The sequence below is a fragment of the Scyliorhinus canicula genome, chromosome 15 (genome assembly GCF_902713615.1).
Source record: "Scyliorhinus canicula chromosome 15, sScyCan1.1, whole genome shotgun sequence".
In the NCBI taxonomy this organism is placed as follows: domain Eukaryota; kingdom Metazoa; phylum Chordata; class Chondrichthyes; order Carcharhiniformes; family Scyliorhinidae; genus Scyliorhinus; species Scyliorhinus canicula.
Window position 1 is genome coordinate 60,359,157 of NC_052160.1, and position 23,945 is coordinate 60,383,101.

At 45.3% G+C, this 23,945-nt stretch overlaps 1 protein-coding gene across 11 annotated transcripts in view; it reads right to left on the minus strand.

Moving 5' to 3' along the window:
- Positions 1-23,945, minus strand: part of tnrc18 (trinucleotide repeat containing 18) — a 194,729-nt gene that overhangs the window by 33,893 nt on the left and 136,891 nt on the right. For 9 of the 11 annotated variants that reach the window (XM_038819339.1, XM_038819334.1, XM_038819336.1 and 6 more), the window contains 5 exons: positions 19,548-19,751; positions 11,046-11,452; positions 10,027-10,176; positions 6,235-6,379; positions 2,581-2,698 (listed from right to left, as the gene is read on the minus strand). In XM_038819339.1, coding sequence (XP_038675267.1) covers positions 2,581-2,698; positions 6,235-6,379; positions 10,027-10,176; positions 11,046-11,452; positions 19,548-19,751 — 1,024 coding nt within the window. The remainder of the gene's footprint in view (positions 1-2,580; positions 2,699-6,234; positions 6,380-10,026; positions 10,177-11,045; positions 11,453-19,547; positions 19,752-23,945) is intronic. The other 2 variants (XM_038819344.1, XM_038819340.1) reach the window with 1 other exon arrangement.

The window sequence follows — 23,945 nt, forward strand, 5'->3', positions numbered from 1 at the left end:
TAAAGGAGATTGGACTCAAATCAAGCCCCGGGATTTGTCATTTTAATCTCAATGGGAGGTCACTTATTACTCCCACTGCATAATAAGTGCAATTTTGTGTTTCTCTTTTCTTATCCAATGAAGTCCTGTTTTCTATGTACAGATAATACAAAGGACATTTTGTAGATCACTACCAACGTATTATCGTCGGACTTTAGCAGCCCTGTCGACTGCTCCTTTGGTAAATGCCAGAAGAGTACCATTCATACACAAACATAGATTTCAACTTTGCTCCACGTGATACTGCCCCACTGAACTTTCATCTGCATGTACAAGCAAAAAACACACACATCCAGATAAAAACCAATATAGAGCTCGTCATGTTTGCATCTCCCCGCCCTCTGTTCCAGAAGGTGATGACTCAAGTTGCTGTCGTATTACTGCACATGAGGACAGAGGGGCCTTGCAGATTTATTTACACAAAACGAAAAGACATTTCAACATTCACTCAGCGCATCGCAGGTATTCCAAGATAGTTCTAGCTGGAATGAAGTGGTCAGAGCTCCTTTACTGAAAGAACACTCAACAGGGATTTCACTCTTTAGGTCAGTTCAGTTTTACTGAAAACGAAAATGTAGAAAAGGGGATTTCTATCTCGACACATTGTACCTTTAACATCGGATAAGACCAGCCCATTGGGCAGTGGTTAGCACTGCTGCCTCACGGCGCTGAGGACCAGGGTTTGATCCCGGCCCCCTGTCTGTGTGGGGTTTGCACATTCTCCCCGTGTTTGCGTGGGTCTCACCCCCACAACCCAAAGATGTGCAGGGTAGATTGGCCACACTAAATTGCCCCTTAATTGGAAAATATTATTGCGTACTCTAAATTTATTTTTTAAACATCGGAAAAAACTTGCATTTGTACAAGCACCATTCGAGTGCCCCAAACCGGAGTACTTCTTGAAGTATTACCATTGTTTATTGTAGCAAACTCAAACAGCCAGTTCCGAGAGGGATGATTATTGGCCAGGGAGAACTCTCCTGCTCTTCTACAAATAGCACCATGGGATCAGGATTGCTGATCCAAAGCTTTGTTATAAACATCTCACCTGAAAGTGGACACCTCCAACAGTGCAGCACTCCCTTCAGCACTGCACTGGAGCACCCATTGATATTATGAGCTCAATCCCAACCTTATGACTTAAGGGCAAGAGTTGCTACCCATTGAGGCACAGCTGGCACCAGACGTAGTGCAGCTTTTTTGGCACAGGCTAGCTGTGCTCGGATCTGTTCTGGGTTCCTCATGTACACAAAAACTTATTTTTGTATCAAACCCTCTTTGTTAAAACATCCCTTGAAGCTTGAAGTTAATCATTTGAATTGAGGAGGAAGAAGAAATATATTAATTTGTTTTGGACCTATTACTGGACAGTCATTGTTTCTGCGGAGTTCAGTTCGAGTACATGTCAGGCACATGATTACATTATGGCTTCACAGTTACTTCACAATAATGCAGCTATTGAAATCAGGCAGATAGAACATGGAACAAATATACTCTCCCAACCACATTAGGATTCTTTAATTTCTTGCACTGGCTGTTCAATAGGGGGAAACGTGAATAGTTTCCTTCAGCCCCAGATACCAAGGACAGACATTACTTCAGGGGCCCGTCTCTCGCTGCCCTTTACTACAGGACAGTTCAGCCGTTTTCGTCAAGCTCAGCAGAAGATCACGGGATAAGCCCATTCTGAGACCTGAACGAATAACATAGGCTGCTGAGGGAGTGCTGCGCTCTCACAAGCACCATCTGGCCGAGGAGATGATAAAACAAGGCCTTGGGCTGTCTTTTCATCACAAGGACGAGAGACAGGAGCCAGGTTTGTTTCTGGCTCACTAACCTTCAGGGAAGCGCGGGGCGGCTGATTATTGTCAAGATGTTCACGTGAACCCTTAATTGACATGGAGACAGGCTTCCTGTCCACTAAACAGTGGTGGTAGGCTTTCGAAGCTAGCCAATCAGAGGCCTTCCAACTTCAGGAGCACCTGGTTAGTAAGGGGAGAATGTGCAAACTCTACACAGACGGTGACCAGGGGCTGGGATTGAACCCGGGTCCTCGGCGCCGGAAGGCAGTAATGCTAACCACTGCACCACCCTCCCAAATGTACCTTGAACAAGTACTACTTCTATTAATCCCTGGGCCTCCTGCTCCGGGCATCTTCTCTTCCCACTTTGACAGCACCAAGGCTCTGCTTGATATGAATGGTCAAAACCAAGAGGAATGAGCTAATCTTTTCAATTGGAAGCCAGCAGTGTAAATGTTCCCTGTGTGGTTCAGGAGATCATTGGGCTATAGATTTGATTAGTCTGGATTTTTGTTGTAGTATCAAAAGCATTCCAGATGCCAGAGAATCTGACAAAATGGCCTCAGGTAGGCCTTGGGGTGGCCAGGGTGCTCTTGGGCATTGTTGCCAAACTGCCTAGCCACCTCCAATATTTGATTGTCAGATTGTCTGGGCAAAGATGTATAAAAGATTGCCCTCAAGTGTTGAAACAATGCGCATTTCAATCCTTTCCTTTTGCTTATACAGCTGCCAAACTTACATATCAGGAGAATGGACAGTTTTCACATAACCAGCATAAAGCAACTTGTCATCCATTGGAATCAGCACCCGAAGACCATCCTTCAACTCATCCTTGTCAATCACACATGAGCGAGGAGCTGTGGAAACAGAGAGAAATCTCTCAGTAATGCCTTAGTGATGAATCTCTGCGTTCACAGAACAACTTGCAGTTATAGAACACCTTCAATGTATCAAAATATCCCCAGGTGATTCCCAGGAGCAATATCCAACAAAACTTGATACCCAGCCATGGAAGGTGACCAAGAATTTGGGCTGGGATTTCCCGGCCCCACCCACCACCGGGATCTTCTGGTCAGCCCCCCGTGAAAGTCAACTGAAGTTTGGCTGGCCTGCGGCATCCCCGTGGCAGGGCCAGGAAGTGAAGCAGAGTAAAGGAATTCTTAGATGCATTTAAGGAGATGCTTTAAAAATAGAGGGAGAAAGGGATATTTCTTCTAGGGCAGCACGGTAGCATGGTGGTTAGCATAAATACTTCACAGCTCCAGGGTCCCAGGTTCGATTCCCGGCTTGGGTCACTGTCTGTGCGGAGTCTGCACGTCCTCCCCGTGTGTGCGTGGGTTTCCTCCAGGTGCTCCGGTTTCCTCCCACAGTCCAAAGATGTGCGGGTTAGGTGGATTGGCCATGCTAAATTGCCCGTAGTGTCCTAAAAAGTAAGGTTAAGGGGGGGGTTGTTGGGTTACGGATATAGGGTGGATACGTGGGTTTGAGTAGGGTGATCATTGTTCGGCACAACATCGAGGGCCGAAGGGCCTGTTCTGTGCTGTACTGTTCTATGGAATAGGATGCGATGGAGTAAGGTGGAAGAAGGAAAATAAAGGCCAGCACAGAGCAGTTTCTGTGCTGTAAACTCTATGTACACTGATTGAAGTAAACACAGAGCGGGATTCTTCATTCTCCTGCCACATGTTCCTCAGCAGCCCGCCATTTGCTGGGGGTGAGATTCTCCACTTCCGCTGCTTGTCAATGTGATTTCCCATTGAAACCATCCCACGCTGCCGGAAAAACCCCCGGGTGGGGGTGCGTTGGAGTAACAGGGAATCCCAACGGCCAGCGAATTCCGGCCAGATAAAAAAAGTTGTACTGAGCATAAAGAATTTTAAAGATAGTAAATCGTCCTGTGAGGCCACTTGCAAATAAAAAACAATGAGGCTTTTAACAGATTGCCAATAACCCATCTTGTCAGGTAAAAGGGAAAGACAAAAATGGGAAAGGAGAAGAAAAAAAAGAATTTGCTTAATCAGCCTATTATGTGAAGTAACATTTTCTTGCAAAGGGCTTGCCCTCACCTGTGACTCCGCCAACTGTCACAACACAAGCATCTAGAAACACTAAGGCGGCATAGCTAACACAGGACAGAATGAAAGGTGCACAAAGGGCATCGACCTCAAACATCAGTCATCTCAATAGCTGAGCACGGTCACAGGAGTTAACAAAATCATTTGTAAAGGAAAGATGATAATGTGTAAGACTACCCAGCTTCTTAATTCATTTTGATCAAAACATTATACAATGGTTATGTCACAACCATATGCAGCACGGTGGCACAGTGGTTACCACTGCTGCCTAACTGCGCCAGGGACCTGTGTTCAATACCGGCCTTGGGTGACTGTCTGTGTGGAGTCTGCACCTTCTCCCCATGTCTCGTGGGTTTCCTCCGGGTGCTCCAGTTTCCTCCCACAGTCCAAAGGGGTTCAGCTTAGGTGGATTGGCCATATCTTTTTATTAAAACAGGAAAAATATATACAAGACCAAACGGTACAAACAGTAATTTTGAGTTGGAGAAACAGGATATCCTCCCCTCAGTACCAATTTACGGGGAGGGGCGTTGGATACTCTAATTATTAAAACAGTTCACAACACGTTTCTACAAAAAAGCAAATGGTACAAGCACTAAACTTTGCACTGGAGAGACCAGTGGCCATGCTAAATTGCCTCTTAATGTCTAAAAGATGTGCAGGTTAGTTGGGGTTACAGGATAGGGTAGGGTGGGGGACGATGCTCTTTTTCAGATGGTCAGTGAAGATTCAATGGGCCGAATGGCTGCCTGCTGCACTTGAATTCTATGATGACATGAAATTATGACATAGGACAATGGTTTACTGTTGTTTCTCCATGCACTGAGTTTGAAGGTTTGTATTCGAAGGCTCACTTTCAATTTAAAACTACGGCTATATAAGCAGTTCAACCTGTTATTACGACAATGTTTATTTTTGCAGGGACATCTGTTGAATGACTAATTTGACATGCATTCATCCATGGTTTAATCTTAGGGACACCAAATGTGAGAATCTAGTAGGTTCTATTTAACAAGTGTTAAACACCCAATACTTGAAGTTAAGAACAGGTGCTGGACGTTGGTTTATTAATTATACTCAATTGTATAAAAGGAAAAGTCAGCCAACACTGAAGGCCTGGTGTGCTAGAGGGGAATGAGCTGGGAGAGTTTGTCTCTCTGCTCATCAAGTTGAAAATAAACCTGAATAACATAAAGACTAGCATTGGACTGATTCTTCTACAATATGCATTTATCAGAGTTGGCTTTGCTTGGTTGCGTTCTTAGGGTTGTCGTCTTTAGTCAAGTCCAAAATCAGACTTCCCGCACGTTGGGCAGAGGGTAGAATAATTCGGGTTTTGTTTTACCGCTGACAGAAGAACCTTAATTTACCTCATAAAATAAGAAACAAATTAGAAAACAATTATTCAGACAGAAGAAAATCAGACGTTACATTTTACAAGTTCCAGCGCAGCCCAAAACAACGTGGGTGGGGGGCACTTCCCAGAATTTGGCAATGTTAAGATCTCATTGAAAAACAGGCGTGGAACTCTCCACTCCAGTACCACTGGCCAGTTTTCTCTCCACATCTTGAGCCACTTCACCAAACAAAAGTGAAACCAGGCCATAAATAACGCAACATCTCGCCCCCCCCCCCCCCCCCCCCCACCCTTACCCACCGACTTTCATACCCGACATACCTCACCCTCCCCCCCCCCCATTCACTCCAGGCACCCACTTCCATTCATCGCCAGTATGCTCATTCACCCCCTTACCCCTGGACCACCACATGTAGACAAAAAAAAACCTCCCCCCTCATGGGGCTCCCACTAAAGCTTGCATGTAGCACTGCCTCCTGGCATAGGTTGGCGGTGCCAACCTGTGCCACTGGTCCAGACATGTTCCTGGGGGCTATACTCACCTCTGCACCACCAGAGGATCCCCGGGACAACTTTACGCCTGGCCCAACCTGTTGCAAATGTCGCTGACATGGTGTGACATCGGCGACGTTTGAAGATATCGCGAGGGGGCTTCGTGTGGCAGAGTGACATTTAAATGAATTGGAATTTATTCAAATGAGGTTCAAGCCCTTTGTGGCCGTGAATACTGACGCCGCCAACGAGGGGCAAGGAAAATCGGAAACACAATCTCGTTGACGAGAATCACGTTTCCTGATACTCGTGGGATTTTCACCCAGCATGACCATCTGGTCTTATAAAGTAAGCTGCTGACAAATTCCAATGATTGTCATACTGGTGCCTCATATACACACCATGTGTCATGAACGGAGGTTCAGCAAGGTTGACAATGCAGAATATTTTATCATTGGCACCAACTAACCTGGTGTGGTGGGCCTCTCAATGAGCATGCTCAGTGGTAGGTTCTCATCTTCAGAGAAGCTGCTATCTTGGTTCTGCTCGAAATCCTCATCAGCCGCCATACTTTCCATGAGTTTACTGACAGCGCCGCCTTTGGAGCGTGCCTGCTGAAGAGACGAGGCAAATGATTGGCAGTAAAGAAAAACTGCTATCAAAATGCAAGTCTTTCTTAAAGTGTCGTTTTTGTTTCTGTTACAACAAATCTCACTAAGCTTCCACCGCACATGGCCCTCCCATGCTGAAGGCTCCCAGCTCTTGTGTCGGAGTGATGTACCACAAGGTCTGGTGGCAGGATGATACACAGATACATGTCTGTGTGTACCAGAAGCAATTTCTAACAAACAGCAATGAGATTCAGTAACAGATTACCAGCTTCAATAATGTGGGATAAATATTGGCCAGGAAAACAGTGCCATTGGATATGTTACAGCCAAAGAAGAGTGAAATAGGGGTGTCTATTCAAAGTCTCATCTAAAGAGTGTGTCCAACAGTGCAGCATTCCCTCAGTATTGTACTGAGGTATCAGCCTACATTACGCACTCAAGTCTCTTGGGTGGAACTTGAACACACAACCTCTTGACCCAGAGGCTGCAGTGCTGTCCATTAAGCAACAGCTAACACTTTAAATGTAGGCAAAGGTACAAACATTTGATAAGGAACCAACTAGGGCACACCAAGGAAGGCCTTTCTGACCTCTTGGGTGAAAAGTGGTGAGAATTTTCCAGAGTTCGAGAGTTAATTGCAATCTCAATGTGATTATTACAGTTTTTGGCCAGAACAATGGGAGTCAAAACTGTAGCCTGACATGTTGGTTACATCCCACATCAGGTCCGAGTATTGGGTATTGGCCAGAACAACAGAAATACACAAGGAGTATCGCTTAATTATTTGAGATAAAGACATAAGAATCAGGAGCAGGAGAAGACCGCTTGGCCCATCGAACCTGCTCCGCCATTCAATACAATTCATTTTCCTGCCCTTAAATGTATTCAACGATGAAACATTCACAAACCTCTTAGAGTAGAAATTTCCAAAGATTCTCAACCCTTTGAGGGAAGACATTTATGCTCATCTCAGTCCTAAAGGATCCCCCACCCTCTGCCATGTTTTAGGTTCTCCAACCGTTGGAAACAATCTTGAAGTGTCTACCCTATTGATCCCAATATTTCACCTCTCATTCTTCTAAACTTGGAGTTTCTTAAGCTTGGCCTGTTCCTTTTTGACTGCCTCATACTTAAACCATTAAGACGGCCATTATGGCTAGTCCAGAGGTTGGATGAGAAAGAACTTGTTTCAATATATATTCTCGTAACGTGTGATAGAACCCACTAAGAAAGGATACACAATATGTCAGGCAACTGATCCTCAAAGATCAGAACTCACAGGATGGCCGGAAAAACAACATCTACAGGGGTGGCATGGTGGCAAAGTGGTTAGTACTACTGCCTCACAGCACCAGGGACCCGGGTTCAATTCCGGCCTTTGGGTGACTGTGTGGAATTTGCACGTTCTCCCTGTGTCTGCGTGGGTTTCCTCTGGTTTTCTCCCACAGTCCAAAGATGTGCTGGTTAGGTGGATAGACCATGCTAAAATTGCCCCTTGGTGGTGGGGTTACGGGGATAGGGTGGGGGGGGGGGGGGGGGGTGGACCTTGGTAGGGTGTTCTTTCAGCGGGTCGGTGCAGACTGGATGGGCTGAATGGCCTCCTTCTGAACTGTAGGGATTCTGTGATTCGGAGACCAGGTTTGATCACCTTGGGTATGCAAGAGAACCAGATTGTGTAAATCTATTGTACAACCTTAATAGTTATTATGTTATCAGTGTCTGAGTACATGTGGACATCACATTCAAGCCTGAATCATGAGGAATCGTTTATCTATGTTTGAAAGATTTCCAAACATCGATAAAGGCCCTATAGCATAATCTGTAATCAGTAACTGGGCTTTCACCAGTATCCTGGTCAATATTTATCCTTCAACCAACAGCAGCAAGATCGATTATCTGGTCATTATGGCACTGCTCTCTGTAAGAGTTTGCTATGTGCCATTTAGCTGATGGGTTTCCGTACATTCTAACAGTGACAGCACTTCAAAAAGCACCTCATTGGCTGTAAAGCTCTTTGGGATTTCCGAGGTTGTGAAAGATGTGATGATGATGCAGGCCCCTCTTTCTTAAACAATGAACAGAATATTTATTCAACAGTCTGAGAGGCCATCCTGGAAAAAGGATCCACTTGGTATGTGCCTCAATAAAAGAGAGAAACAAGATAGTGCTTTGTGTGAGAGGGAAAGGACAGCTGTCAAAATAGACTCCAAAAATGTCCAATGCATAAAATGAAAGAATGGAATGGATCAGTTGAGCACTTATTTTGTGTGCTGCTTTCAAACTGTAAGAGAATCTGTAAATGTACAGCTATTATCTGGAGAAGGTCCAATACATAAAGCGAGCTGGAAAGCTGCAGTAGGTGTAGAGGTAGGTGGGGACGTGGGGAGTGGCTGCCTCCTGCTTCTAGTTCATATAAAATTCTTTGTTAGGATGAGGTGTACAGTGATTAAATTTGTTTTCGCCATCCCTCACACTAGGGTGTCAGCCGTGGCTCAATTGGTACTCTTGAGTCAGACAGTTGTGAAGTCCCAATGCAGAACTAGGCCTCAGAAATCAAGGATGATGCTGCAGCTCATCACCATTCGAGTGGCACCTTCAAGCAAGATCCCGTCTGCCCTTTCAGGTGGACGTAAAAAATCCCACAAATATTATCCCCAGTGTCCTCCGCACAATCCCTACATTGTCATAAGTCCATAGAATTCCTACAGTGCAGAAGGATGCCATTCGGCCCATCATGTCTGCACCGACCCTCCGAAAGAGCACTCTACCTAGGCCTACTCCCCCGGCCTATCCCCATAACCCCACCTAGCCTGCACATCTTTGGACTGTGGGAGGAAGCCGGAGCACCCAGAGGAAACCCACGCACACACAGGGAGAACGTGCAGACTCCGCAGTCACCCAAGAATCGAACTCAGGTCCCTGATGCTGCGAGGCAGCGATGCTAACCACTGTGCCACTGTCCTGGCCAATTTTTATCCCATAACCATCATTGCAAGATTATCTGGTCATTATCACATTACTGTTTGTTGCAGGAGCTTCTTGCACCATGTTCCCCATGTTGCAGTGGCAAACCCTCAAAACTGTAAATTTGTTGCAAAATGATTTGGAAATCCGGTGCTCCTGAAAGATGCTCTAAAAATGCAAGTCTTAAATGCACTTGTACACACCGACTAATTCTATACCACGATTGGAACCTGACAATGTTAACAGGAAAAGCTCCGATGACAATTCTTAAACCCCTCGCATCATCCCTCTTCCTGCGCTAATTTGGTTTGAAATAGGATAGGACCTACTAAGGAGAAGGTAGATAGAAACGTGAGGAAGAAGGGTTAAATGGATCGGGTCAGAAGAAGGAGGCAAGTTTACAGCATGGAGCAGATGGGCTGAATGGCTTTACATTCGGTGTAAGATTCTATGGTGTACGACAGCTTTAAGTGTTTCTACAAGAAGATTCACCATTGGAAAATTCACCCACATATTTCCTTGCTACCTAAACATTGCAGTGAACTAATCATTGTAAACCAGCTGATCGTTTTGCTGTACAAATGCAATCTTCGACCTACAGCATATACACAAAAGACACATAAATCTGTGTTAATGTAATAAAACTCCAGAATACAACCTACTGTGCATTTATACAACAGTATTACCTCTTTTTTTCCATCCTTTGCTTTCACTTTGATTTTATTCTTTTTGCAGGGGCTGGTGCTGCGTAGGAGACTGACCCTGGGTTCAGGTGGGTTACTCGCCATCTGGGCTGAGGGCAATCCAGGGGACAATGGCTCCTTTCCTTTCTTCCTCTGAAAGTGGAAAACACAGCAGCGAATCAATAAGCTATCCCTCAGCTCCTTCAGAAATCGCAGCACATCAATATTTCCCAGCTCATGTTCCCAGTGCAGCTCCACAGTGTGGAATATGTATTTGGGGTGTCTGCCTTTTGGGCTGGATCTTCACCAAGTTAAGGCGACTCAGGAGCCCTTTAAAAACCAGATTCCATGACTTTCTGATTTCAGGGAGTGTCTTTTAAGGAGAGTGGCTGGGCCAGGTTGCGAGCCTGCACCCTGCACTCTGGACCTGGCCTGCTCCATTGCAGAGATAGGCATGACCTTGTCCTCCATAATTATCTTGGGGTCAAACCAGCATAATGTCAAAGAGCCATTGTTCACAACACCTCAAGGGGAGCCTCTTAAACAGCATTTCCCGACACCTACCAGCTCCCGTGACTGGCTCTGAACCATATCCAAGGTCAGCTGACCCAACTGCAGCCTGCAGCCCCTTCCCCACTGCTGGAATTAAAGTCTGGACCTTGCAGACACTGAGGCCGGTGAGTGGAGCAGTGAATTTTCCTGACTCCTGCTACTCACCTTGAGGACAAATGTCCAGCCTGTTACATTTCCACAGGCCAAAGCCAATTTCAATTTAATCTTTCCACAGTCAAACGGCGATTTTGATTTAACATGAGTGGAGCACTTTGAGAGGTTCAGGAAATCAATGGGCATTGGTATGGGATTTGGGTCACACACAAGTCCTGCACAGAAAAATCAATCAAGCCTCAATGTCTTAAGAGCAGGATAGTGACCCTCAGTTGACCACCTGGCACCTGGGAGGGGCGGGGAATGCTGGAAGGAATAGTATGAACTGGAACATTCTTTTAGAGGGATCTCACTACCTTGTCCTTTGCTTTGTTCGTCTCTTTCTTTGGGCTCGCCACTGAGTTCTTAATGCACCGATTGGCTTTAATGGTGGGCGCTGCGCTCGGAGGGACTGTCGGCGACAGCACGGCAGAAGCACTGGCGTCATTGAGGAAAATCCTCTCGCTCCTCCGCCGGTTCCACAAGTCATCATCACTGGCCTCAGGACCAAAGTCGAAGGTGAACTCCCGGGGAGATTTCTCCTTGCGCTTCTTTCCCTTTTTCCCTTTGTCGGCTCCCCTCAGCTTCTCCTGGCTCTGCAGCTCGCTGGCGATGCCCACGGTGCCCCCTTGCTCCTGAACGGATTTCTTTGCTCGTGGCAAAGCAGCTGGTTTCTGTTTGATTTTGATGTCACTCTCCGAGTCTGTGTATTCAAATTCCGTGCCTACGTAGACAAAAAGAGAGACGCTAAGATAAAACAGTTTGAAGATTTTATCAAAAGTAAAGAAAATAAGGGCAGAAGTCTCCCCACCCCGCTGCTTAAATTGGGAATCCCGATCGGGCGGAGAATCCGGCATTGGCTCAAAAACTGGATCGGTGTCGGGTGCCAGATCTGTTCCCAGTGTTCAGCTCCTCCCCCCCCCCCCCCCCCCCCCCAGCATAGCACACTTCCCGCCCTGCGCCAGCGAGAACATACAAACAGTTCATATGCATTCATCTCAATGCAATTAATGGACTGAAAGCCTAAATCCCCACACCCCCATTATTCTCCGATCCATACACTTGGAATTTCACTGGGTGGTCTTTGCTGCAAGTGCTATCCTGGCGGGAAAGGAGGTTAGTTCATTGCTCATGTTGCCCTCTGCTCTTGCCGGCCTGCAGAGGGAGGTCCTGGGGTTGGGTGGTTAAGGGGTTGACACCGGCACACTCCACTGCGATGGGGCCCTGCGTCTGGACTGCCCCTTCTAGCCCTCGACACCCTGAAGTTCATTTTTTATATTTATCTTTCCCTTATTGAAGGAATATGAAGTACCCCCCCATTGATCATGCTTGAATGCATCTCAAGTATGTAATGTTTATAAACACCTAGTTCTGATTGACAGCTGCTGGCCACTTCAACAATGCTAAGTGCTTTCTGCAATTAGAAAAGAGGAAGTGAAAGAACTTAGCATTTTTGAAGAGGCCAACAGCTGTCAACTAGAACAAGAATGTTTATAAACATGGGGGTTAGGATTAATGGAGGGTACTTTAGATGCATTCAAGCATGAAGGGAAAGTTAAATAAACAAGCCTGATATGTGTAAACCATTAGGCTCTCAGGTGCGGGAGGGGCAGTGGCTGTACAAATCGGGTTACCCTCATACGTGCATGGTGTGTGGGGGGATGCCCTTCCTTGATGAGGGGTTGGGGGTGCTCCCCTTGTCAGCGGGGGAGGGAGGGAAAGAATGCTGTCTCTGGATGCTGGGATTGGGGTCCCCGTTCAAAATGGCGGTACGAGATCACTAAGTGCAGGGAGACCGACATGCTCGCCACAATGTGTAATTTAGCACAATAAAGTTATGGAGAATCCCACCTTGGCGACATTCCTAACACCAGCGGGTCCATTCTCCGCTGGCAGGAGCACTTAGTATTGAAACTGAAGAATCACACACCAACTGTAGGAAATACTCAGCAATCTGGCATTGTCTGTGTTATAGATTTTATACTTTCAAAAAAATCAATATAGAAAAATGTGAAAAAAGTTAGGGTTTTTAAAAATCTAATTTATATTAATCTTTGCACAACCTTTCATTTTTAAAGCATCAATGGGTATGAAACTATCTAATGGGACCCAGTAAAGATATATAAGGTAGGTTGATGAAAATAACCTGCCATTGTAAAAAAAAAACAGGAATTTGTTGTCATCTTTCCCCCCTTCCTCCCAACATACACATCCATTTCCAATGGCGTGTCCTCCTATGGTGCTGCTGGCTGAAAGGACACTCCTTGAGAGGCAGGTTTTGCCATAAGTGCCACCCATGAAGCTACCAAGCGTGGTTGTGGGTTGTTGTTTTCAACATTGGCATCTGTTGCCAATCCATTGTAGCAACAGAATATCGTGATGGCACTGGCCAGCCCATAGGAGGCGTCCATCACAAGGGGACATAAATTTAAGGTGAATGGTGGAAGATATAGGGGGGGGAATGTCAGAGGTAGGTTCTTTACCCAGAGAGTCGTGGGGGCATGGAGCGCACTGCCTTTGGGAGTAGTTGAGTCGGAAACATTAGGAACCTTCAAGCGGCTGTTGGATAGGTACATGGATTACGGTAGAATGATGGGGTGTAGATTAATTTGTTCTTAATCTGGGACAAATGTTCGGCATAACATCGTGGGCCGAAGGGCACGTTCTATGCTGTATTTTTCTATGTTCTATGTTACCATTTTCCTCTTGGTGTCAGCCACTGACTCCCCAGGTGCGCTAATCGATTCCTAGGGCCGTCATCACATGCTGGCATCCGTCCGTAGCGAAGGCAACTATGGAGATTGCACAGATACAGGGGCATCTCACTCTTTAGCGTCACACGGAAGGCCTTTGCTAGGATCATACTTAAAAGATTCTATCTGCTTGCAGACCGATGTACCCTGAAGCACAGTGCGATTTCTTTTTTTTAATATAAATTTAGAATACCCAATTCCTTTTTTCCCTATTAAGGGGCAATTTAGCGTGGCCAATTGACCTACCATGCACATGTTTTGGGTCATGGGGGCGAAACCCACGCAAACACAGGGAGAATGTGCAAACTCCACACGAACAGTGACCCAGAGCCGGGATCGAACCTGGAATCTCGGCACAGTGAGGCCGCCGTACTAACCACTGCGCCACCGTGAGGTTTCTGCTATGGACGTTATCTTCTGCATAGGCCCAAAAAGTAAAATGCAGCATAACAAAAATACAGGCTGCAGATAAATGAACATCTGTTGAAGCACAGTCTCTCTATAATAAATAATTTCTTACATCGTTCCATTATATCTAATTTATTTTCCATGTATAACAACATATAATTCTGATCCAAACATACAAAAGTTGTCAATAATTCACTGGGCGCATTCAGGCCATTTCCTCATTTTATGTGAAGACTGCAGCACATGTTAAGTTTAATCTTTTGTGCCCACTTTCATTTCAGCTATTTTCACAACAGTCAGATGTTTGGTATTATGAAATTCAGTTACACAATGCTAACTTGGGCTAAGGTCATGTTCTTCCTCACGTAAATTCCATTGAATGGCTGATTCCAGCAGAATTTGTTATGACAGCTCTGCTGAATTGGTTTGTTTAGCATTCAGTATACTGCCTCTTTGAATCAAATCAATGTTGAATTCCTGACAGTAAATTACATACATATCTATATTGAAAGGAGTAATGTAATTGCATTAAAAACACGACTAAACATGTCTTATTGTATGAGGTCATTGAATATTAAAGGGCCATCGTCAATTGAACATACAGATGCATTAAGGTTTGGTGTTCACATTTTAAACTAAACGGAGGGCTTTTACTGCTCCTCACAGCGCCAAAGACCTGGGTTCGATTCCGACCTTGGGTGACTGTGTGAAGTTTGCACATTATTTCCCGTGTCTGCATGAGTTTCCTTCGGGTGATCCAGTCTCCTCCCACAGTCCAAAGATGAGCAGGTTAGGTAGATTGGCCACGTAAATTGTGACTAGGTGGGATTATGGGGATAGGGAGGGAGATTGGGCCTATGTAGGGTACTCTTTCAGTGGGTTGGTACAGACTTGATGGGCCGAAAGGCCTCCTTCTGCGCTGTAAGGATTCTATAATTCTGTTTTGTAAGGAGCAGCACAGTGGTGCAGTGTCTAGCACTGCTGCCTCACGGCGCCGAGGTCCCAGGTTCAATCCTGGCTCTGGGTCACTGTCTGTGTAGAGTTTTCACATTCTCCCCGTGTTTGGGTAGGTGAATTGGCCACGCTAAATTGCCCCTTAATTGGAAAAAAAAAGAATTTGGCACTGTAAATGTTTCTTTAATTTTCAAAAAAAGATTCTGTTTTGGAAAAGGCTCGAGTGATATTTAAACTACTTCGAGTGATCGGGTAGTGGCTGATGTGGGTCACCTTGTTTCTTGAGCTCAATATAACTTTAACAATGTGCACTGATATTGAAACCAAGATGTCAACCAAATTCAGTAAGATCGGGTTCGGCGCTTGCTTTTCACCTTGTCCAACTTACGCTTCACTGAACAACTGTTGGGAGGCCCAAACCTGTTCTGATCTCATGGGGGTGGGTATTAATAATAATAATCTTTATTGTCACAAGTAGCCTTACATTAACACTGCTACAAAGTTACTGTGGAAAAACCCCTAGTCACCAAATTCCAGCGCCTGTTCAGGTACACAGAGGGAGAATTCAGAATGTCCAAATTACCTAACAGCACGTCTTTCGGGACTTGTGGGAGGAAACTGGAACACCCGGGAGGAAACCCACGCAGACACAGGGAGAACATGCAGACTCCACACAGACAGTGACCCAAGAGGAATTCGAACCCGGGTCCCTGGTGATGTGAAGCAACAGTGCTAACCATGTCCTACTATGCTCAGGACTTCTAAAAATATAAAGTGCTTTGCACTGGGCATATCCACATAGAGTTTGCACTAGTTAATCAATACAGACCTGTTGTCCATTGGCTTTGCATTGACTATTCTTCCAAGATCTATATTATCTGCTTTTCATGGGTAACCATTGCTTAACCATGTCACAATTGCAGGGAGAAACCAATTTTGCAAAGGGGTCCTGAAATAAGCTCATTCGTATAAATAAAAAAGCTAAATTCCGGGGCGACATGGTGGTGCAGTGGTTAGCACTGCTGCCTCATGGCACCGAGGACCCGGGTTCGAACCTGGCCCGGGGTCACTGTCCAAGTGGAGTTTGCACATTCTTCCGTGCCTGCGTGGGTCTCACCCCCAAAACTCAAAGATGTGCAGGGTAGGTGGATTGGCCACACTAAATTGCCCCTGAATTGGAATTTTAAAATTGGGTACTCTTCAATTTATTTTAGAAAAAGTTGAACTCCTGTTACATTGGAAGTGCGTCCCAGACACGGTTAGCAACATTTTATCCAATGGAAGACTACAATGTTTAAAAACAGACTGTTTCAGACAGAATCACGTCCAATATTCCCTCTAACTTTTCTTATGGTGTACAGCCTATTTATTGCACCTCACAGTACATTCAGGATTGTTGCACAGCTGCATGCCTATGCAGCTCAGATGTTTCTCTCCACAGATGCTGCCTGATCTGCTGATCTGATCTGCCTGATCTGCTGAATATTTCCAGCATATTCTGCTTTTATTTCAACCCAGGAGAGAATGTTGGTCAGACAGGAGCCTATGGGCCCGATTCTCCGGACAAATTTCCAAATGCTGTAGCGAGTGGGAATTCCTGTGAGTTTCCCCATGGTCGATCCAGGAAGGCCGGAAACACTATTCAACGCTAATTGGTCCACTTAACGAGGCTTCTCGCTTCGAATGCTGGCTCGCCAGCTGATTCACCGGGACCGGGCTCCAAGGAGACCGGCCTCAAGATTCGGGGATGATGACCTGGGGAGGCTCCTGGACACGGTGGAGGCCAGGAGGGATGTCCTGTTCCCTCGGGGGTCTTGGAAGGTGAGCCACAAGGCAGCCAGTGCTGCCTGGGACGGGGTGGTAGCAGCAGTCAGCACGGGCAGTGTGACCAGGGGAATTGGCCTCCAGTGTGAGAAGAAGGTCAACACGAGTAAGTAGACACCAATATCCCACCCCCCATCCTCCAAGGGAGCATTCCTCCAGGCGAACCCAAACCCTCCCTCCATCCCCCTCCCCCTTCAGCATACCCTCCACCCACGCCTTCAACCCTCCCTCCACCCCAACCCTCCCTTCACACCCGCCCCCACCTCTGTGAACCACGGACGTGGCTAACAATGCCCTCTCTGTGTCTCCCTCAGGAAAAGCTCTCCCATAATCAGCGGGAGAGGGTCCAGACTGGCGGCGGGGTGCCGGATTTGAGAATCCTCACCTCCTTCGAGGAGCAGGTCCTGGAGGTGACTGGGGTGGTGAGGACAGGACAGTCACCAACGTGGAGGTTGGTGGACGCCGCAGAGGTGAGGGACCACCAGGTTCCACCCGGAGGATCTGTCATATGTGCCTTACTGACTGACCCAGCCCTCCCACTGACCACATGTCCATTCCTCTGCAGGTCCAGCAGAACACCTCGGAGGAGAGCTCCGAGGATGCAACTGTTATAGTCGCGGCACAGCTGTCATCCCCACCCTCCACCAGCGCAGATACACGCACCTCGGTGGGACAGGTTAGTGGTCAGGCTTCTGGGGCACAATCTGGTGAGCACCATACTGCACCTGATGTACATCTGGTGGAGGCAGAAACCCCCAGGTGAGACAGCCGTCGGAGGTCTGCTGGATTCTTGGATCCAGCTGGGTTCCAGCCTGTTGCTGAGCCTGTGGAACAGAGTTACCAGGGGCAGATGGGAATGATAGGGACCAACCTGGACGTTCAGAGAGAAATGCCAGCATCACTCCAGCAGATCCACAGCTGATTGGAACAGTCCCTGAGGCTGCGGGTGCAGGAGATGGCACTGGCAATGAATAGCACCGAGGCCAACACTGCTCGGGTGGCGACATCAGTGGAGAGCCTGATGCACGACATCAGCACCATTAGTGAAGGTGTCCAAGGCATTGCGCAGTCGGTGACAGCCATGGCAGAAGGTCTCAGTAGTATGTTTGCCTCACTGGGGGATGTCACCCATTGGCAAGACAACCTTGATGGGGTCCTACAGGACATGTCCAGATCTCAGATAGAATGGCCGAGGCGCTGTGGAGCTCGTCCCAGTCGCAGGTGGGCATTGCGGAGGCGCTGCAGAGCATGGCCCGGTCACAGGGGGATGTGTCCCAGTTACTGAGGAGCAACGCCGATGGCTGGCAGAGCCAGATGATGCAGAGACAGCCGGGGCTCGAATCAGCAGCCCCTCCGTCCCAAGGTGAACCCCACAGCCCTACAGCCACACAGCCAGAGGCCTCAGCAGTTGGTAGGGGTTATGGGTGATCGGTGGGGTAGGGGCAGGGACAGGAGTTGCTCCTGGAATGGGATTGGGATCCAGGGGTTAGCATGGTGGTGTCGCGAGCAATTTCCCCCGCCCCAGTGTCTCCCTCCACACCCTCCCCTGGCAGCCCTGCGGAGGGTCCCCCAGCCCCTGCCGAGCACTGGGGGGGCAAGCCCAGTGCCCCCAGGCCCTTGTTCTGTGAGCACCCCTCCTCGGCTCCCCACAGAAGCCCTTCTGTCAGGTTCATGTTTGTCAAAAGGAGTACTAATCGGCACCAGTGTGAGCACTTGTTGGCGATACCGGTGAATGACAGGAGGCCGTTGGATTGCAGGTAGCTCTCGTTAACTGTAAGGAAATGGGGCTTAAGTGGTGATAATTGCTTTCTCGCCATGCTACGGCAAGATTGTGAATTCGCTTACGGGAGCATCGCAAACTGTTTGGTGCCTGGCGAAGTTCCCGATTTTGGCCTCTCCCACTATTCACCGGCTTCGTTACGTTGGAGTGTAACGAGGCCGGGAGATCGCGTCTCAAGTCATGTAAACGGTAGCACTAAAGCTATTCCACTTTCTGGCAGGCATGTCAACATCATGTCTTTGTGGCATTCTATTCCTCATGACGCCAATGGTTTATCTGAGTAGTTCTTTGGATGTGGAAACTCACCTGTGACACTTATTCACAAACTGGCAAACTGGTCGGAATCAATTTCAGCAGAGGACCTTTAGAGAGGTCAGTGTGAAGGTCCAGTGGAATAAAACGCAACCCATCTGGCTACCAATGTCTGTATGGAGGGGATTTCTGTTTATATGCCACAATGTAGGACTGAAAAGATTTCACTTTAGGTTGTCTCCTTTAATACAAAGGTTCAAATGATCTTTGTTATTGGCTGCATTTACCTTCGGGTTTGGAGGTGCCTGTTTGTAAAGTGTGTCTCTGCAAATAAATGTTTTGGATGTGTAATGCTTAGGCTCCAGTTCTATCCTTCACAAGTTACTGGGAGTAGAACACCTATCAGCCCTTTGGGACATTCACAAATAAGGGTCAAAGTTTTTCAATTAATCAAAACATGACAGATGGCAGCAAGATTGGCATGCTGAACTGCTGTGCCACCCTCTAGTTATCCCATACGGGATTTCATGGATAACTGAACAGGTTCTGTTAACCCTTCCTTCTCGGAGTTGTTCCAATGTTTCATCTTGCTAGAAAATTTACAGACCAAAACAAATCCTGTTTTAGTTGAATTTCTAAAAGTGTTACTTGCAAGGAGCTTGGCGAAACAGAGACTTTGGATTCAACCTGACTCTACTAAAGAGCAAACAGGATTTATTGCTTACACCAAATAAATAAAGTAAATCTAACTAGTTGGTCGATGTTAGAACATGTCAGAGCGACATTCCACTGTTATGCTCAAGTAGCTGGGTGGTTGACCATTTTTTCAATGAATGAGATCTACTTACCCATCAAGTTTTGCCTTTCTTCTTTCTTCTTGGCCTTTTGCTTTGCTTCAAGCTGTACAACTGATAATGGTGGAGTCATAACCGGACTTGGCAGAGCACTGGCGGCAAACCTGGCTAGTAGACCAAGACCACTCTCATCCAGGATTGGCAAGGAAAGAGCATCACTGCAATCATTCCTATAATCCTCTTCTTCAGAGGTGTAATCTACATTGAGAAAAGTAGCAAGTTACTGACAATAACAACAATCTATGCAACAGACTGGGTTGAAAGCACTGGAGAATGACACCCATTTGTGCTTTTATTACCGTTTACTTTTATAATTGGTTATAAATCCTTTAAAGGCTGGAGTCGAAACTATTTGAACTAAAACTTTAAGAAGTGGACAATAAGATTGAGGCTCTTCAGATTATTTTGGAGCAAATAATCCTTACTTCCTATTCATTTTGCCCATTAATAGTCTAGAACTGATTTGTGTTTAAAAATAAATGGGGGATACTGAAAGTAGGTAAAGCTATTAACAACGATGGTGAGTGTGTGAAAAGATTAACCACTCCTCAGTCACAGGCGATAGAAACTGGCATTCAGAGTGCATGGTAACCTCCTTTCAACCTTCCCATCAATGCAAAAACCATTAGCAAATCCATTATTAGCCAACATTCTCCACTCCTCCAACCCACTTTTCTGACCAAACAAGTGGCACAGTTTATAACTATAAACATGTGAGAGCTTTAAAATAACTGCGTGTGAAGAAATTTCCATCCTGCGAGTCTCATTTAATCCTTTGACTGTCAGTGTCAAGAAGATGGGCACCTTGTAGTCAAAAGCTTAAATTTACAAACGTCTTACATACCAATGTACCGTCAAGCAGATAGATACACCAACATTTATTTTCTTTGACTTTTGTCTTTATGCATCAATGAAGTATTTGCACCAGTCTCGATTAGAATTTATTTAATTGTCAACATCATTTTCTTTTGGTGGTTTTGCTTCAAAATGTTACAGACAGTGTGCACCTCTACTCAACAGTGCAAGATTGGTTAGGGAAAAACAAAGTCAGAAAGCCGAATGTTAGCAGCACCGTTGTTATTTGAGGAGATATTGAGCAGCGTAAGTATGTTAAGCAAAGAAAGATTTCATCTGAGCAATTAGCACCCAGGATGACAATTCACAGCTTATTGGTAAAAGCAAGCGAGCCTACTGCGCACAAAGCAGGCTGTGTGTAGGCAGACTTTGAACAGTTTTGGGTCCTTTGTTGTCATGGTAACAATTTTATCTATTTTATCACATAACAATATCTTTAATTGCAACAGCATAATGGGATGTGTTTTTCTCTCCAAAACATTTAAATTTAACTATGCTTGGTAAAGGTACAATTTATAAAAACAAGAAAAATTGCAAGGACAGTGGTCAGAGTTCATAGGTTACATGAAGAAAATTGCTGTTCCTACCTACATAACAATGTGCAAGGTTCTGCTGTCATGGAAAGTGACCCCACTGCGTGGTGTCTGCCCTACTCCCAGCCAATCACTTTGCTTCTTAGTGCAGCATGAGAGCAATGCAAGATACCGATAGACATTCAAGCATCATGGATAAGGGTCAAAGGTGAAGGGGTGTCAAGCAGCTGCAAGGAGAAAGCGAGCATTCTAGAAAAGCCAGGTTATTGTTTTAGTACTGGACATCAGGGGACAGCCATAAAGAACCCTATTACCCAAATATCCCTTAAGGCAATTAGTAACAGATCTTGCCCTTTATCAACAATACAAGGGCAACCCTTTTCTGACCTTTTATAAGCAACATACCAAAATTCCAAGTAAAACAACTTCACTTTCAATGTATCATTGCCAATTATATGAAAATCCAGTGGCCCAACTCCATTTCTTGTGTTCTTAGCTTAATGAACATCCTGTCTAATTGGAGCATGTCCATCATGCAACAGCTACCTTGATCTCACAGTCCTGGATATATCTGCATGCACGTACAGTGGGTTGTTCTGTTCAAACAGAACCACCACCAGAATTGATCAATTTTTTGCCACAGCAAGGACACTGTCTAGTACAGAATCTATTAATTTTGTTGGCAGTTGTAAAATGTGTTACTACAACCAGGCACAAATGGATTTGGCTGCACTGCAGACTGCGGAACAGGAGCAGGAATGAAGGCCAGACCACTGGGTTATTTACAACCGGCATTGCCTCCCCATGAAGATTCATGAATAGATTATATCCCAAAGATAATGTCAAAAAGATATAATAAAAAGATTCAGGCTCTGTGAACCTCAACCATTCTCATAGAACTGGATGAGCAAAAGATTAGAATTGGCCCTTTCAAAGGAGCATCATTTCTTTACACTTCTATCATTTCCTGCTCATTTTCATTTGAATAAAAGCCCCGCCTTTACCTCAGGGTGCTACTCCAGTGTCCTTTGGCTTGATCACCTAAAGATAGCCTGCCATTTTTTACTCCTGTAAAGGAGCACAGTCAATCTCAACCTTTTGCTCAGCCTTGTTCAAATGTCCAGCCAATATTGTTGACCGTTGCCATTTAAAAAAAAACAAATGGCTTTTTGGCAATGAATATCTCCCTTCTGCCAGGTTCACGTGATTGCTTGCTGTTATGTCTCCACCTAGTCCTAATGCAAGTCCAATTCTGTGAATTTGGTTTTTTTCACCAACAGTGTTAATACCAAAGGTGCTAAATCAAATAAACCCCCCAGTCCCAATAAACCGGATTTGCTTTATTTGACAGAAGCCTCTGAAAACGAAAAAAGGATTCTGCAAACTCCCTGGGGTAGAAAAGAGTTGGAATGTCTGCACTCTCGAACAGATGAGTGAAGAATACATTGACACATGTGGACAATGATTAATTTACACCTACCATTTAGTTATAAAAATGGGAAATTCACCCCCTAGTTTCTGTGGTACAACACTATTTAAATGAAAACCATAACAGATGTTTAAGAAATTAATACAGTTCATTTCTTTTAAATTTTGTACAAATATTTTTTTGTTGAAAAGAAAGTACACGTAAACTTTCAACCAGTCCGATCGTATCATGGGATAAGGTTATTATCAAGATTTCAAACAGTGACATACTTTTACAACTGGTAGAACAGTTGCATTAAAATATATCATTGTCCCAAGAAAAAAGGTTTGAACAGTCAAATAAAAACAAAATTGGAAATCCCGAGTTAATTTTAAACGTTATACCGTTTGCATTTAAGTAGGTAGGATTTAACATGACAACAAAGAGGTGTACAAAGACATTTTGTTGTACTGGAAAACCAGTTTGCTCTGTCAATAGTTTGAAAATATCAAGGGAATCAGCTCCGAAAACTTTAGTATCTCCAGAGACTCTAGTACGCAGATGGTGGCAATTTAATACAAAGGATACGGGTGAAATTTAATAATAATAATAATCTTTATTTTCACAAGTAATACACTACAATGAAGTTACTGTGAAAAGCCCCCAGTCGCCACATTCTGGCGCCTGTTCGGGTACACAGAGGGAGAATTCAGAATGTCCAATTCACCTAACAAGCACGTCTTTTCAGGACTTGTGGGAGGAAACCGGAGCACCCGGAGGAAACCCACGCAGTCACAGGGAGAACGTACAGACTCCACACAGTGACCCAAGCCGGGAATCGAACCTGGGACCACGGCGCTGTGAAGCAACAGTGCTAACCACTATGCTACCGTACCGCCATTAAATCCTGACAACTGATAAAATGTACTATGTTCAGGCTGATCAGTCTCACATACTCTTAGCATAAACCAATATTATTGTCTTCAAATTATGCTTCATATTGGCTTAATACTTGATGCTAAATAGACCGTTCATATGATTTCAACCAATTGCCAATTTAATGAATACCCCTGTCTGTGGTTCCTTGCTCAGAGTCACATATTACTCCGCTTTCCATTTTAGGAAATTTGCTGAGTGCTTCAGTTAAATGCTGATATTTTTATCAGCTCAAATAGAAAATGCCAATCAACTCCCCAAGACACTGCTCAAGCTGTGATGTTTCCACACATATCTTTTCTTTTGTGATTTGGAAACAGCTTGAACCAATAAAACAGAAAATATGAGAATCAGAAAAAAAGGACATTGAAATTACTGGACATTCGAGGATGTATTAGAAACTAGAGGAGGCAATACCAGCAAGCTTCTGAGGAATAAAGACAGAAATAACCAACATTGCTGCACTTTCTATAAACAGTATTACATGAAAGGGATATCTGAATAATAGAGTGTTCTATTGCAAGTGGAAATGAAGTGAAATGCCCTTTCATCTATTAGAAGAAGGCTACATATTTAAAAAAAAATTAAAAGCAGATGCAAAGCAAGAGAAACAAAGCACGCTCATTTAGTTAAAAAAGAAATTAACATGTTTAATTAAGC